Below are 14,637 nucleotides of genomic sequence, written 5' to 3'. Positions count from 1 at the left end.
CATGATGATCCATCCACTTTAGCAAATTTCTGTCAGCCTGATTTTTAGTCTGTTAGAACTTTTGGGAAAATAAAGACGTTCCAACACCAACTATCTGTACCCTTGACATGACCCCCCCCCCCCCCCCGCTTAAGATCAATGTTTTCCGGCCTGAAATAAGGAGATTACCCAGGCACACTCTCCCACCATCCCCCAGCTTTTCAGCATGCTTGCACCGGATCAGGTTCTTCTTCAAATTCTTCCCTGTAACTCATGCTCTTATGCATCTCAATTATGTCTCTGTTGTGGCTGAGAGAATCAGGTCATTTCTGCACTGTAGGAACAAGTGTCACCTACAATCACGTTGTCTTCCAGACCATACAAATAGGTCTACTTAGGACTGATTTGAGTTTCTGTTTCCTATTTGTTAATACTACTACTGTTTCAAAGCTTTAGCTCACTCTCTCTCATATGTCAGAAGTCACCCATCCTTATTCTAAAATTTTCAGATGAGGCATCAAGAAAAAGCCATTACAAAATAGAATAATTTATTTTAGGGAGCTACCATGAATAGGTCCATAATGTTTCCTTCATGATGCATACAGTGATGTTCACATTGGAAATTTGACAGATGATATTTTGGAACGACTGTCTAAGTTTATACACTACGGGTCCACCTCCAGCTCAGCAAGTCCCATTCAACCTTTAAAGTAAAGATTAAAGTAAAGATCCAGCATCCTTTAAAAAAAAATCTCATCATAATAATACGTATGAACTGTGAACATAAAAACACATTTTCAGTAATCACATCAATGCCATGTTACATTGTAACACACATAATCTCACAAGACAAGCATTGGTGCATTTCATGCATAATACCTGTGTCCTGTTGTTGTCCATCAACCTTGTGAACAAACTGTGATTGTAAAATACATAACATAAACTTTATAATTTTTACTGTCAGCAAGTGACAAATTTTGTGTTGTCTGTTTCGCAGTGTCCACAAAACAATTTTTATTTTATTTTTGCATTTTTAAAAAGATGCAGAGATTTCAGTTTGGTCTCTGTTGTGAAAAAATTGTGACAGTTTTGATCTGGTCAACCATCTAGTAAACCTACTATGCAAACTCATCACATCTTTTATTAATTATGTCTTAGTAACCTGTTCAAAGACAGTAATTATTGTACTTTTCTGACAGCTATTAATAACATAATGTGTGTGTGATGGGATGATATCATTTGAACCAAGAAGATTTGTGCTTTTGGTCCTTAGTCATATTCTGGGAATAACACAAAAGCAAACAGATGCACATTATGAAAGTTGTTTTAGCTTGTATATCTACTGGCATGAGTACCAGCACACAATCAACACATTCTCAAGACTACGTTAAAGGTGCCACAATGCTTTAATGTGATTCATAACATTGTCACTAGCGATGTTCTGAAAATGTTTAGCTTGAAGCTGATTGATATAAATATCTGGTAAACAATATGAGGCAAGTACATATAGCAAACACATAATGCAGGTCTAACAATTATTAGGCAGAGTGAGAAACTCACAGGCAGCTGAGGGCCACAGTGACCACCAGTGCCTCTCTCAAAGTCAGAGTCCAATTCTCACTATCAGTTTGTCCTTTGTCCAATCATCACATTATTCCATTAGAGTGGGTTTTTCCATTGTCCAGTCTCAGCAAGCCAAGTGGTCCATAATCTATATGGTGCTAAGGTGGTTGTTTTTCCACAAAGCTCTCATATTAAACAATAATACAGTGTTTTTAAAACAAGGTTTTCTTTTTTCGGAACCTCAGGTTCTATTCTCCCTTGTTTACATGGTTGTACCTTCAAATAATTTTACTTAAGCAATGCATAAAAACTGTCAAATGATTGTCTTTTCATAAAATACATATTACATGGATTAACCAATCATACGCGCTACACACAATCATACACACACACTCTTCACAGAGGAGAAAACGCTATTCAAGATGCCTGCAATGCTTAATATTGAGCAACAACTCTGTCAAGTAGACAGAAAAAAACAACAAAAGATTAAAATAAAGAAGAAGAAGAAGAGCAAAATACAAATAAACCAACAACAACAAAATCAAAGACTCGTCCTCAGGGTCCTGTTGTTATTGGAAGGAGAGCTGTGTGTCAAACAAAAGAGGAGAAGCCAGCGGTAGGTGGCTGAGCGGCACAGCCCAGGCTGCTGGGGGGTCGGTAGAGGGTGCTGTGCTGGCTGGTGGGTTCGGAAGACAGCAGGGAGGGGGTGGGAGTCCGGCTTCCCTTAGACCTGAACAGAGTACCCTGGCCCTGACACTGGGGCTGTGGGGACGGGGCGCTCTGGGGGAGGAGCGGTGGCAAAGGGGGCACAGGTGGCGGGTGCTGCCGTGACTCCTGTTCCACCAGGGGCTCGGGCTGGGAGTATCCGTACGCCGGTGGACGAGAAACGCCCTTCTGCTGCCGTCGCCAGGAGTTGTAGTAGGTGGGGTCGCTGATGTAGTGGTTGACAAAAGAGTGGGTCTTCTGCCGGCTCTGATCCATCTCATATTCGCTGTCGCTGCCCTGTGAGTCAATCAGGAGAAAGAGTTAGATGACACTTTGAAAGTGAAAAAACAGTCATTTGTTTAGGATGTCTGCTACGGATAATAATGACAACTATCTCTAATACAGCACTCTTACTGTCAAAACGCACAATACTGAGTCATAACACAGTAGCGTACATCTACTGAGAGAGAAGTGGAAATCTATTAATGTGCACTTCTATGGGGCAGATCATCATTTCTAGTGAGCATCTTTCACACAGAGGAGCTCACCCGTAGCCCCGTGGAGCGCACATGTGATAAGTGTACACAAGAGTGTCCTAGAATTGGACAGAGACAATGTTTACAGGATTAATTTGCTTTTGTTGTTATATAAAGCCGTCAGTCTTGTAAGTTACAAATGTGTGCGTGGATGAATCCTGTCGCCGTTCCAACACGCTGAACAAAGCAAAAAAAAAAAAAGAGATAGAGCAAATTACCCTCACAGACAACATACACATACACATACACACATTAAACATTTGGCACATCTGTGTGCCTGACAAGTGCCTGCCCATCTACTGATCTATTGAGACACTACGGCTTAGCAGATGTTGGAGCTCCATTTATTTGTACAAGTGGCAGGTAAACAGTGGGAGGCTATGCAGAGGAAAAGAATAACACCAGTTTGTGTAACTCAGGAGAGCAGTGTTTGTTCTAACCAGGTCGAACAATGTTTTGACTGTGCATTTCCAGATAAATTGGCCAGGGAGACCTGGCGCGAGTGTGGGAAGACAGATGTTCACGATCTGCTGCAATGGGCTTCTCTGCCTTTTTGCATTCATCATCCCTCATCACTTCTAACCTCCATGTATCGTCACTGGACCTTCCTATTTAAGACACACATACACACATGCATGCACACACACAGCCGTTCAGATCATCACATGAGGGGCTGAAACCCAGCAGCCCAGATTAACGCAACATTTCCTGTTTGAGGAATATTAATTAGTTGTGAAGACATTTCAAGACGCATGAGACATGAGAATCAGCCCCGTGCTTCCTTCCCATGGGAGAAATCAGTTTGAAAACTCAGATAAATGTCAGCCACGACTAACCTAACGCTAACAGAGGGAATTTAATTTTGTGGTGATCCACTTGAGGCAGATTGTCTTGCTGACTGTCATTAATTTATCCTCAGAAATTCTGCTTCATAATTAGACAGCTATCTAGTCTTGGCATCTAGAAAAATGGTGATTATGACAAAAAATTATGGAGGTTGTCAGTGAATGTGACAAAAGTGAAAGAAAGTGGAATAAGAGAAGTATTTTGAGTTTGGGAAGGCTATGACCTTGCCCTGGAGGACTTTTCAAACAGTTGAATTTTACTTTCTAATTTAAGTTCATTGCCTATTCCAGACATAGGGTGGACATGGGCTGCAAGCCAGGGTCACTGCTTACCTGAGAGTCAGATATCTCAGAGGGTTTCTCGGTCAGACTGCTGCTCTCTGCTGGGATCAGGTCGTTGTACTTAGTGCTGACATCCTCATCTGAGTAGTGCAGACTTCCAGGACTGGGTCTTGGTGGAGACCTGGGCAGACGGAGAAAAGGAGAGAGAAAGAGTGTCTGTGAGAGATAGAAAGCAAAGGAAAGAAACAGAGAGAGAGCGCTAATGGTTATATAAGAAGAAAAAAAAACATTTCATTTGATCATCATCATCACTCACAACAGATTTTCTTGAGCTCTCTGTTCATTGAGAACACATTTGAAAGCCTGCTCATTCCTGTGATTAACACCACTCAGATGACTAATGGAAGGCTGCAAAATAGTTCTAAAAATGAAGAAGCTTCACACCCCACAGGGAGTTCAGTGGGATCAACACACAAAGAGTAAGGAAGAGATTATAATTGGTCTTATTCTTTTGCAACTTCCTTCTGATCTTTGCTAAGTGTCAGTTAGGAGCTTAGGTAGGGGGTCATTTCTGCTTGACTTCAGCTGACCTTAACCGTCATGAGATGCACAAACAGCAGCTTGTATAAAAACATGAGCACCATGAAAGGATTCTTTGCGGTGATTAGAGCTGAATGACTGTACAGTTTGAGTCAGTCAGGGACTTAGACCTTCTGTAGAAAAGCTGTGTAACTAAGCATGGCCCTGAGCTCAGCAAAGAATTATAAAGTTCTTTTATGAGTGCAGGTCAAGTAAAAAGACCCCTAGCTTCTTTTTGGCTCCAGTCATCAAGTCCATAAAGTGAAGCAGAGAGAAACATCTGTGCGGACAATTATTTTTCTTCTTCTGCAGTAATGACTGCCGCTGTGTTCAAGGTCTGCTGAGATTTAATTGGATGCCAAAAGGGCCAAAATTGGACCACTACCCTCACGTCACTGAGCTACATCAGTGGGCTCAGTGTGTAACTCAGGCTAACACAGCATTAAGGGAAGAGTTTGCTCGGCTGGCTTCAGCAAAAGACTGAAGAATTATATAAACTAAGAATGGCATGAAAGTAAATGTTTAAGTGATCCAGAATGGAAAGCGTTGTGTGTGGGGGCAGAATAGACACGCATAAAACGCTGTGATGTCAAGTGTAATATTAAGCCATAAAGCAGACAACCTTGAAGACCTCTCAAATAAAAATTAATATTTACTGAGATGTATGTGGGAGCTAAATCACTGGGAATGTCAAAAACAGGAAGCTTAGAAGTCACAACATGACAACGGCCATGAAAGGGTTGACACAACAAAGGGACATCTCCTTTGGGTTAAAGGGGATGATGATGAGGGGGCGGACTGTGAACCCCCCCCCCATCTACTTAGAATTCAGTCAAGGTTTAGTCAGACATTAAAAGGATGGGGCCACATGAGCATTAAGGGAGGAGCGACAGATCTTGCTACCGATCACACTCTAAAATGCTGCCAGTGAGTGTTGAATTATTTAGGAGTACTGTATTTCCCCCCTTGCCTTATCTGTCTAACTCATCCCTCTTTCCTTCACCCTTTCAAATATCCCACAGGGAGCCCTCCCACTCTTCCTCCTTAGTCCACAGATCATTAGCAAATATTATGGTACCACATTGGAGCTCTTCAAAGAGAGGGAGCAACTGAAGACCCTTTGATCCAGTTCTTGGCCTCCTTGGTCAAGGAGAAAACAGCACAGATTCCTCCGTCCTTAATGCACCCCTTCTGACACATTACACCAAAACATTTTTTTTGCTGTGACGAGAAGCAGACTCTGAACTCCCCTCCCCCAACATAACCATGTGACCATCCAACCAGTCACAAAGTGGGTGACCCCTGTCTCCACACAGGACATTCCCTTTGGTTCTCGTGCTGCAGTTTGTGCAACTCCTCTTATCTAATGTTTACCTAAACGTTACCAAAGAGCAAGCCTGCCAAACTCCTACTGACGGTCAGAAGGACATGTTCTCATTTCGATGGCGCTGTACTTTATGTTGAGATAGCTCTCACAGCACCACACTCAAGAGAAACTCTGGGCTGAAGGCCAAAAGAAAACGGCCGGCTCTGACCCATAAGCACCCTTTGTCTAAAGCGGTGATGGACAGACAAAGAGCACATGCAGAAGCTCATGAATGCTAATTAGCTGGTATTGTGCTGTCCCTTTCTATAAATTGTTGCTTCGCACAAACACTGAATATCAACAAGGGGAGCGGAAGGAGGCTCAAATCAGCAGCTGGGCTCCTCGAGGCTCGGCTTGTTCTCTCAAGACTGACAGACTATTGTGAGGGAAGTGGGGAACATGCAACACTACATTATTAATTCCTAGCGGTATCATGAGCAACACACTGAATTGTAAGAGGAAAGTCAGACAAGACTGAGCAAACATAATGTTAGAAAATGAATGCAATGGTCAGCTGAACATCCCGGGTGATTGTTACTATATGACCAGTGGCAAGTTTCAGGTGATTGTGACTGACCGTGTATAGATGCCGTTCTTGCGGCAAAAGGAGTTTTTCACGGAGAGGCGTCTGTTGTTCAGCTCCAGGGATGGGAAGCGTCCCTCGTCCAGGCGCACCATCTCTCCGTGGGTCAGTGGCAGAGCTGTGCAGTTGGAGTGGTTGCCTGGACAGGGGTATGAGGATGACACTGTGTGGGTTGTGGAGTGAAATAAGTGATTTGTGATCTTCAGTCGAATCAATTTCAGCCTTAGGGATTGGAACACAACAAAATAAAACAGGCTTGAACTTGCACATAGTCCTCTTGAATTTATCTAAACAAAAAATAAATTATATACAGCTATTTCAATGATCACATCCTCAATTTAGTAAAGTAAAGTGAATTAAGTACTGCTTTTTGACTACATTGGTAGTATATCATCAGTCAGTCAGTCAGTCAGTCAGTCAGCCCCACTGTCCACTCCTGGCCTCTAGTAAAACAAACAGCCGCTGTAGGACCCACCAGCCTTATGGGTGAGAAAATTGGGGAGGGATTGAGAGGGGCTAAGAAGCCCTCTTTGTGTCCCCACACAAACACAGTCCTTGTCTGAACTGGTCTCCCCCCCCTTACTGACCCTGGTCACCATGCTAAATACTGACTAAGCTAAAAAGTCACTAGCACGAGGCTTTAGGAAGGCTTGACCTGACCCTTCACTTCTCTCCCCAAATCTCCCTCCTTCCCGTCTGACCACTCTGTCCATCCACAATACTAGCTACTCCATTCTACAGGGTGACTAGACCATGTCTCAAAAATTAGCCCCAGGTGCCCTCACTGTGTTTACTTGCCAACCTTAATTTGAAGTATTAACAATAAAGTCTACTAACATTGATTACCTTTCCCTACCTTATGTTTTTGGGTTAGAAGATAGAAGGTTTCTAGGAGCAGCAGTGTCACCTGGGATAATTCACAATGTTGAAAATTGGCTTCTTGATACAGTGGTGTGAGAGCCACTAGTGCTGTAGTTATATAATTACTCTCAGTCTGACTAATGACCTGAGCATTAAACCACTGCCAAGCCATTTATCTCAGTATTGATCCTCACTATAGGAACAATATGTTTATTCACCTGCCTATTCCAGTAACCTTTACTCTCATCTTTCCCCTGTCAGCCAAACAATGTTATGGAAATCTAGGTAATTTGTCTAATTGTGTGAGCCTTCACACTCCCTTTTTTCTAGTGTTGACTTCGGATGTACAATCATTAAAATGCAATTCTCAGCAGAGCTGTCCAAGAGGAAGACAAATTCCAGTCAATAGCTTAAGTTGCAGCAACAGACGGCGAAACTGAGATATTGGTGGCGTGTTTAGCTGACAGTTGGGTTTCCTACCTGAATCTGCTTTTTTGGTGTATTTTTTACTCTGGCCTCGGATGATGAGGATGAAAACAAGGAGGAGGATGAAGATGAGGCCCACCAGAGCGATAACAACCAGGAACCACCACTCCTCGTAGAACGGAGACACTTTCTGGGCTGAACACATAACAAATAATAGACATTAATAAACAAAAAACAAAACAAGTCTTGTTTTGTTATCACACTGTGGTATTATTTTTCAGTTTAAAGTACCTGATATAGAGGGGGAGGGGGCACTGGGTGACCCATAGCCATAGTCGTTGACTGCAATTACTCGAAAGTCATAGGTGACCCCTTCTCGTAGCATGTCCAGGTTAAGTGTGTAGGATGTCACTTCTTTAGGAATGTCTTTGATAAGGATATCCCACAATCCTTCATCTAAAGGTAAGATACAAAAATATATGAATATATTAACAATAAAAAATTTTGTCATCAGGTAGGAAACACTAGTTGAGGTACTGGGAAAAAATGTTTATGCATGAGGCTCACCAGAGGGTCTTGCCTCGATGACGTATCGTGTGATGGGTGCACGGCCTTGATCACCACTGGTCCAATGCAGTGTGAGGGCAGGGCCATACCGAGAAATAAAGGGTTCTCCAGGAGGGCCTGGGGCTCCTTGGGAAGACAAAAAATGTTGTTTATCAGAATCAGCCAGGTATGTGTACACATACGAGGAATTTGACTCAGGATTGTACATTGCTCACGATGTACTTACTTATACAATAATAAAATAATAATATAATAATAATAAATTAAAATCAGACACAAACTACAGAATAGACAACACTAATATACGCACTATGAACAAAACAATATACACATATTGACAAATAGTGCAGTGATCAGAGTGCATAAGGCCTCCTATGATTGAAGGAGGCACTCTAAAAGCTTATATTATTGACATGAACATCATAAAAAAGCAGTAATACATCACATATTTAGAGAGTCCCACCTTCTCCAGGCCCAGTAGTGATATTGGCCTCCACCTCTGGGCCATATGTGAGTGTTTTGGCTCGGATGCGGAAGTTATAGGTGACGCCATCAACCAGGTCTTTGATCTTCAGCCACAGGGGAGCGCTGCCCTTCACATCTACTGTCACTATCTTACTGACACCTGGAGTGCGAGGAGAGGAGTCTGTACAGAAAACACTAAGACTCTAGAAGCTGCTTTTCTACAAGCGACAAATAGCCAAGCTTTGTCCATATGATCAGACACATGGAGTCACACAGACAAAGAGTTAGAACATCTAGACATACTATCAGAGACATCTTTGCATATAAATATAGATATATAGGTATCCAGATAGGAGGAGACACCAGGACCTTTTTATACAGCAACTGGTATTCCCTGTCTTAACTGCTCTGTTTGGCTTTGCTCTGGGTCCATTAGTGGATAGCAGAGGGACCACAGCAGCCTCAGATCAGCATTCCACCACTGCTCCCAATTACTTGACAATCTGGTCCAGGCAACCCACACTTAGCCAGCTATTAGCCATGTTTCTCTCAGTAAGAGATGTAGCTGTGCAAAGTCTCACCAGAGCATTCCAACACATTTTTATCAGCCATGCCGTATATGTTTCTGCAGGGCCTACACTCATCTGTAACAGATTAGAACATGAGCTTAAGCAGCGTGAGTTAAAAAGAATACGGTAACTAGGCAAGAGGTTGTAAATCACTGTCTGAGAAAGCCAGCTGAGGAATGTCAAGACAGGGCAGAGTTATTAGGCTTCAGGAGTTTCTCACCATCGACTGGAGTGCAGGGCTCATAAACCAGGCGGTAGCCCTCAATGATGCCGTTGGCCTGCTTGGGCTCTCCCCAGGACACATTGACCGAAGTGGTGGTCAACTCACTGAAGTGGATGAAGTTGGGAGCACTCGGCGCTATTGGTGAAGAATGAGGTGATGAGGTGGTGAGACAAAACACTACATGCACTGCATGCTCAGCTGCAAAACTACAATGCAGTGACGTGGAAATGCCATCTTGGAGTATATATATTCATGAAAACCTTTGAAATTGTTAGAATTCTGTAATAATGGCACAAACTGGAAAATAACTAAATAAACTCATTATGTATTCATAATACTTTCCACCAAGCAATTTGAAGCTCAGGAAAATTCATTCATTCTTGTGGTTTTCATAAGTCGCAATAGTAATTTCGCACATTTTCAGCTAAGACAGACTTTTAAAACAATTGGGTAAATCACACGGGCAACTCAAACAGCACTGGACTAGTATGACTCCAAAGGCAATATGATGTATTCATACAAGTAAAAAATATCATGTTACTCTAGGTGGCATGAAACAGAAATACCAGGTAATTTAAACATGAAAGTGGTTTCATTGTTCTTAAACAGGGCATGAACAATAAAATGCCTTGTGTGTGTAAAAACAGGTACTGTGGTGTGTGGACTGTTTAAGCACATGACTCACTAAAAAAATTTACTCAACGTTGACATGAGTGTGCAAAGTCATTCTGTGACCTTGAACAAGAGCTGTGAGAATGCTGTCTGCTGACCCAAGCCAGATCCAGCTAAGTGTCAGGATTTCACCACATTTCTGCATAAAATTCACAAAAGCTTGTGTTGGCTCACTTCCCAGTGCCCTCTGGTGCAGAGAGCCAAAATTCCTGCCTGTGTTTTTAAGTTCTCAGCACTTTGTATCCATCGCCAATGTCACAGCCTTCAAGGGGGCGGATAAGACAAGAGAAATGTATACTGCAAACCATTTTGTGCTGAGACCGCAGAGGAGGGACTCGTGCTAGCTAGTAAACACAGACGTCTTTGTTGGGGCCAAAAAAACTAATCTACATGTGTCCCCCGCACTCTGTATTCATTGCTCCTCCGCTGTCATTAGGCTTCCACCCCCATGGCTTGTCCTGGAGGAGGTGCCAAGAAGACTCTGATCTCTTATGCTCTATCTCACAGGATGAAATTAAACTCTTAAGCAAAAAAAGAATTCTATTTCTTGGTGAACAGGAGGATCGGGTATTACATTATTTGTCTTAAAGCTGCAGTGCTTCAGTTCTACTTTGCAGTTTTGTGTAACACAGTGACTTAAGATGAAATCACTCATCATCTATTCTTTTGTAGGTATCTTTTGTGACTGAACAGACAACTAACCTTGAGGTACTACTTTACACAAGCACCTGAGAACAATAAACAATATGGTTATTAGTTTCACTGTACAAATGACAAAGGGGGACTGATAGAGGCATACAGAACCTAAGAGTGTGAAATGCTATATGGTGTTGGCAGAAGCTGCAAGATAAATGTCACTGATCTTTTGAAGATCTCCACAAACACATCTGGATTTACTGTAACTCACCTGCTTGCTGAGTGCGCCCTCTGGTGGGCAGGGAGCGGGGTCCATCCCCTGCAGCATTGAAGGCCGCCACACTGATCATGTAGGTGGTGTAGCCTGTCAGGTTTTTAAGTTTCACCCCGAGCTCCGGCAGGAACAGAGTACGCAGGCGCTCTGTCTCATTCTGGAGCTGAAACTCCCAGAAATATATCTATAAACAGAATAAAAGAGTTCAGAGTGCAGAATTCATGTTCATTCATGTTTTTCAATGAACGTATAAAAATAAGAAAGGCATGATGTAAGTTTGGCTGGTTTGTAGCAACACAGAACACATTATTGATACCTTGTAACCCTGTATGTCCCCATTCTGAGCATCCAGAGGAGGAGGGTCCCATGTGACATCCAGCTGTGTGGCTGTTGAGGACTGGACCACCACATTCTGGGGAGGGGATGTTGGGACTAGGAATGGGCAGAGTGTTAATATGTTGCATATGAATTGCTTAACATTTAAGATATAAAGATTAAAGTTAAGTAGACTAACACATATGCTGCACAGTGAGAGAGGAAACATACCCGCCTCTCCAACAAACACTTCCTGTGGCGCACTGCTGGGACCCTCCCCCACAGCGTTATACACACTGAGACGGATCTCGTAGCGTTTGTGTTTACTCAAATCTGCAAGGGGGAACCCATAGCAGCATTATAATAGAACAGTTAAAATAAAAGAGCAAAAATAAGTTACTCCAGAGAGACATACAGTCATAGCGATGCCTGTGGCAAGACATCACAAATTGAACAAGGCAAACTGGTGAAAAGATGGGGTTGTTGTGGGGACACGAGAAGATCTCAGTGATAAAAAAGAAAGAAAAAACACGGAAATAATGACAGGCCAACTTGGAGTTAAAGTCATATACACAGCATAAGCTGCAGTCCCTCAGCGGATACAGCTTAGTGGGAGGATGGTGTAACATACACTTGCTGCAAACTATCATACAAACGGCAGATTTTGTGCAAGTAAAATTAAACAAATGACATGCAAACAGATGGAGAGTGATGGAAGAGAGGCATAAAGGGTGATATAACACTTACTCTCCAGTTCATATTGGGTGAGCGAGGATTCACTCAAGTTCCTGATGCTGTAAGGAGCTGCAGTTTGGATAGAGGATGGGCGGGATTAGGGAGAACGAGGGTAGTTCACAGGATTGAGAAAGAGTGGCAATCAAGTGTCTATTTTGCAAAACACTGTAGGCCTTACTGAAAGCATCAGAGCAATATGTGGATGTAAAAATAAGTACATTTAATAGTCCAGCTAGCACCACTGTCTGCATATAACCAGAAGTAGCTGATGAATAAGCAGTGAAAAAGTAAACTCACCAGTGAGATCAGCCCAGTTGGCAGAAGGACTGTTAACTGTGCGGATAGTGAAGCTGCGTAGACGGTCATAGTGTAACTCCCGGTACCTGACTCTGAACCCCAACAGGACTCCATTTATGTGATCCTCAGAGGGCGGCTACAAAGAGATGAGGTCTGCTTAATTCCCAATACTGAACAGACAAACTCCCCCCAAAAAACAAATGCCACTTTCACTATTTATTCTTCCATTCACAAAACACACTGCACAGTTTTTCAACAGCGTACCTGCCAACGGACCAGTACGGACGTGGTGGTGTGAGGTGTAACAGACAGAATTGTCGGAGCTTTGTCTGGGGCTAGAGAAGATGAGAACATTTTTTTTGTGTTAGCAACCCAACACAGCTCAGGAGAGTAATATATTATTCAAACAGTCTGGTAGGGAACCGCTTGAGAGTAAATACATGTGCTGTTGACGTAAAGTATTCACTGTGAAAAGTCAAAACATGGATGTAAAGGCAAACAATCACAAAAGTGTTCTTGAACAACTATAATGAGTCTTCTGCATGGTGACGTTTGGCCCATGTCTAATTACTGCAGTCACAAGTTCTTACCGTCCTGTAGCGTAGTGATGGCCTCACTCTCCTGGCTGTATTCACTGTCACCAATGTCATTGGTGGCTTTTACACGGAATTGGTAAGAGGTGAAAGGCTTTAACCTTTAAAGAGAGAAAAAAAGTGCAATGTCTATGGCATGTACATCATGTTCTGCCCTACTCACTTCTATTTTCTGACTGCATGAATAATAAAAAAGTGCTGATGCATAGGGGAATAAAATTGTCACATTTACCTATCCACTATGTAGGAGTGTGTCTCGTGGCTGACTGATGCAGAGTGGACAGTCCAGTTGCTGTCAGGCAGCTCTCTGTACTGGACTGTATAGTAACGAACTGGGGAGAGGCCGTCACTGCCTGGTTCCCATGACAACAGCACTCTGCGAGCGTGGACTTCCTCTTGAGGCACTATGGGTCGGCTCGTGGGTTGTGGTCGGGCTGAAGAGTACACACACACAAACTCAGTCACTCTCAAACTTCATATTTAGAGGTGAATGATTTAGATAATAGATTTCAGCTGCCGTATTTTACACTTACCTCTCTTTTCTGTTGTGACCACCAACGCCTCAGCAGCCTCCCCCCAACCCTTTCGTGTCTGAGCAGTGAGGCGGAATACATAAACCATTTCTGGTTTCAGTCCAGACGCTGTGTACTGTCGTGCGCTGGGACTCAGCACGTCTACGGTGGCGGCGTTGCTGTTTGAAGAGTTTCTTCTGTATGTGATCTGATAGGCTAAGGAGACAAACCCATAACAATATAAAATGATGCATAAAAAAGGAAGAGGAAAGAGAACAATTCAGCTGCACTACAAAATCAAACAATAGTAGACGGAGATGAAAGTCACAGATGAAAGTCTGTGTATCGAAAACCCACCCAAGATAATGCCATTGGGCTGCGCAGGAGGTTGCCAAATCAGCCTGACTGAGGTGGTCCTGACTTCTGGGAAGAGGATGCCGACTGGAGGGCCTGGTACTATCACACATAAAATTAGCAGAATGACAGATCAGGCAAGAGTGGCATACATTTAGTGATCAAAACTGGATCAAGGAAATATATCCATTTTAAAATGCAGAGCCACAATTCAGTTATTATCAAATTGTTATCAAGACATGATTTAAAAAAACTCTCTTAACATATTTCTTCAAACAAGGAGTAATAAGAACATAAAGAACAGTTCAGTCATTTAAAAAAAAACCTCAAGCAAGAAAATGCTTGATACAAACTGATTAGCGACAAGTTACATAATCTCAACACAGTAAAAAGATTTTTTTAAATTTGTTAAGAGAAAAATACAATTTCAAAGATAACAACAGGATTTAACAGGTTGGTAAGATGGATATGTTTACCATCATCCAGGGTCCTCTCTAAAATGGATGGTGAGCTGCTCCTTCCATCTCCTATACGTGTGAAGGCTAGGACCTGGATCTCATACAGGACATACTTGCCCAGACCACTCAGCTGGACACTGTGGCTGGTGTTGCCCTCCACTGTCCAAAAGTTTGGAGCTGTGTCTGAGTCCTTCTCCTTATACACAACCTGAAATACATGGTGAATCTTATACAGTTAGATG

General features: G+C 42.7%; 1 protein-coding gene across 2 annotated transcripts in view; it reads right to left on the bottom strand.

The window, feature by feature from the left end:
• Positions 1–1,137: 1,137 nt before the first annotated feature.
• The window catches only part of sdk2a (sidekick cell adhesion molecule 2a), an 84,214-nt gene continuing 70,714 nt past the window's right edge, over positions 1,138–14,637 (bottom strand). The window contains exons 26-45 of one of the 2 annotated variants that reach the window (XM_046042851.1): positions 14,414–14,603; positions 13,941–14,039; positions 13,605–13,799; positions 13,304–13,505; positions 13,069–13,172; positions 12,743–12,813; positions 12,479–12,614; positions 12,194–12,250; positions 11,678–11,779; positions 11,448–11,563; positions 11,129–11,315; positions 9,547–9,684; positions 9,339–9,401; positions 8,756–8,917; positions 8,293–8,418; positions 8,017–8,181; positions 7,780–7,920; positions 6,433–6,601; positions 3,962–4,091; positions 1,138–2,544 (exon numbers count right to left, since the gene is read on the bottom strand). In XM_046042851.1, the coding sequence (XP_045898807.1) occupies positions 2,134–2,544; positions 3,962–4,091; positions 6,433–6,601; positions 7,780–7,920; positions 8,017–8,181; positions 8,293–8,418; positions 8,756–8,917; positions 9,339–9,401; positions 9,547–9,684; positions 11,129–11,315; positions 11,448–11,563; positions 11,678–11,779; positions 12,194–12,250; positions 12,479–12,614; positions 12,743–12,813; positions 13,069–13,172; positions 13,304–13,505; positions 13,605–13,799; positions 13,941–14,039; positions 14,414–14,603 (2,964 nt within the window). In that variant the 3' untranslated portion in view covers positions 1,138–2,133. The remainder of the gene's footprint in view (positions 2,545–3,961; positions 4,092–6,432; positions 6,602–7,779; positions 7,921–8,016; positions 8,182–8,292; positions 8,419–8,755; positions 8,918–9,338; positions 9,402–9,546; positions 9,685–11,128; positions 11,316–11,447; positions 11,564–11,677; positions 11,780–12,193; positions 12,251–12,478; positions 12,615–12,742; positions 12,814–13,068; positions 13,173–13,303; positions 13,506–13,604; positions 13,800–13,940; positions 14,040–14,413; positions 14,604–14,637) is intronic. The other variant, XM_046042857.1, reaches the window with a different exon arrangement.

This window comes from Micropterus dolomieu, linkage group LG02 (genome assembly GCF_021292245.1).
Source record: "Micropterus dolomieu isolate WLL.071019.BEF.003 ecotype Adirondacks linkage group LG02, ASM2129224v1, whole genome shotgun sequence".
Lineage (NCBI taxonomy): Eukaryota > Metazoa > Chordata > Actinopteri > Centrarchiformes > Centrarchidae > Micropterus > Micropterus dolomieu.
This window is presented reverse-complemented; position numbering and strand designations above follow the sequence as displayed.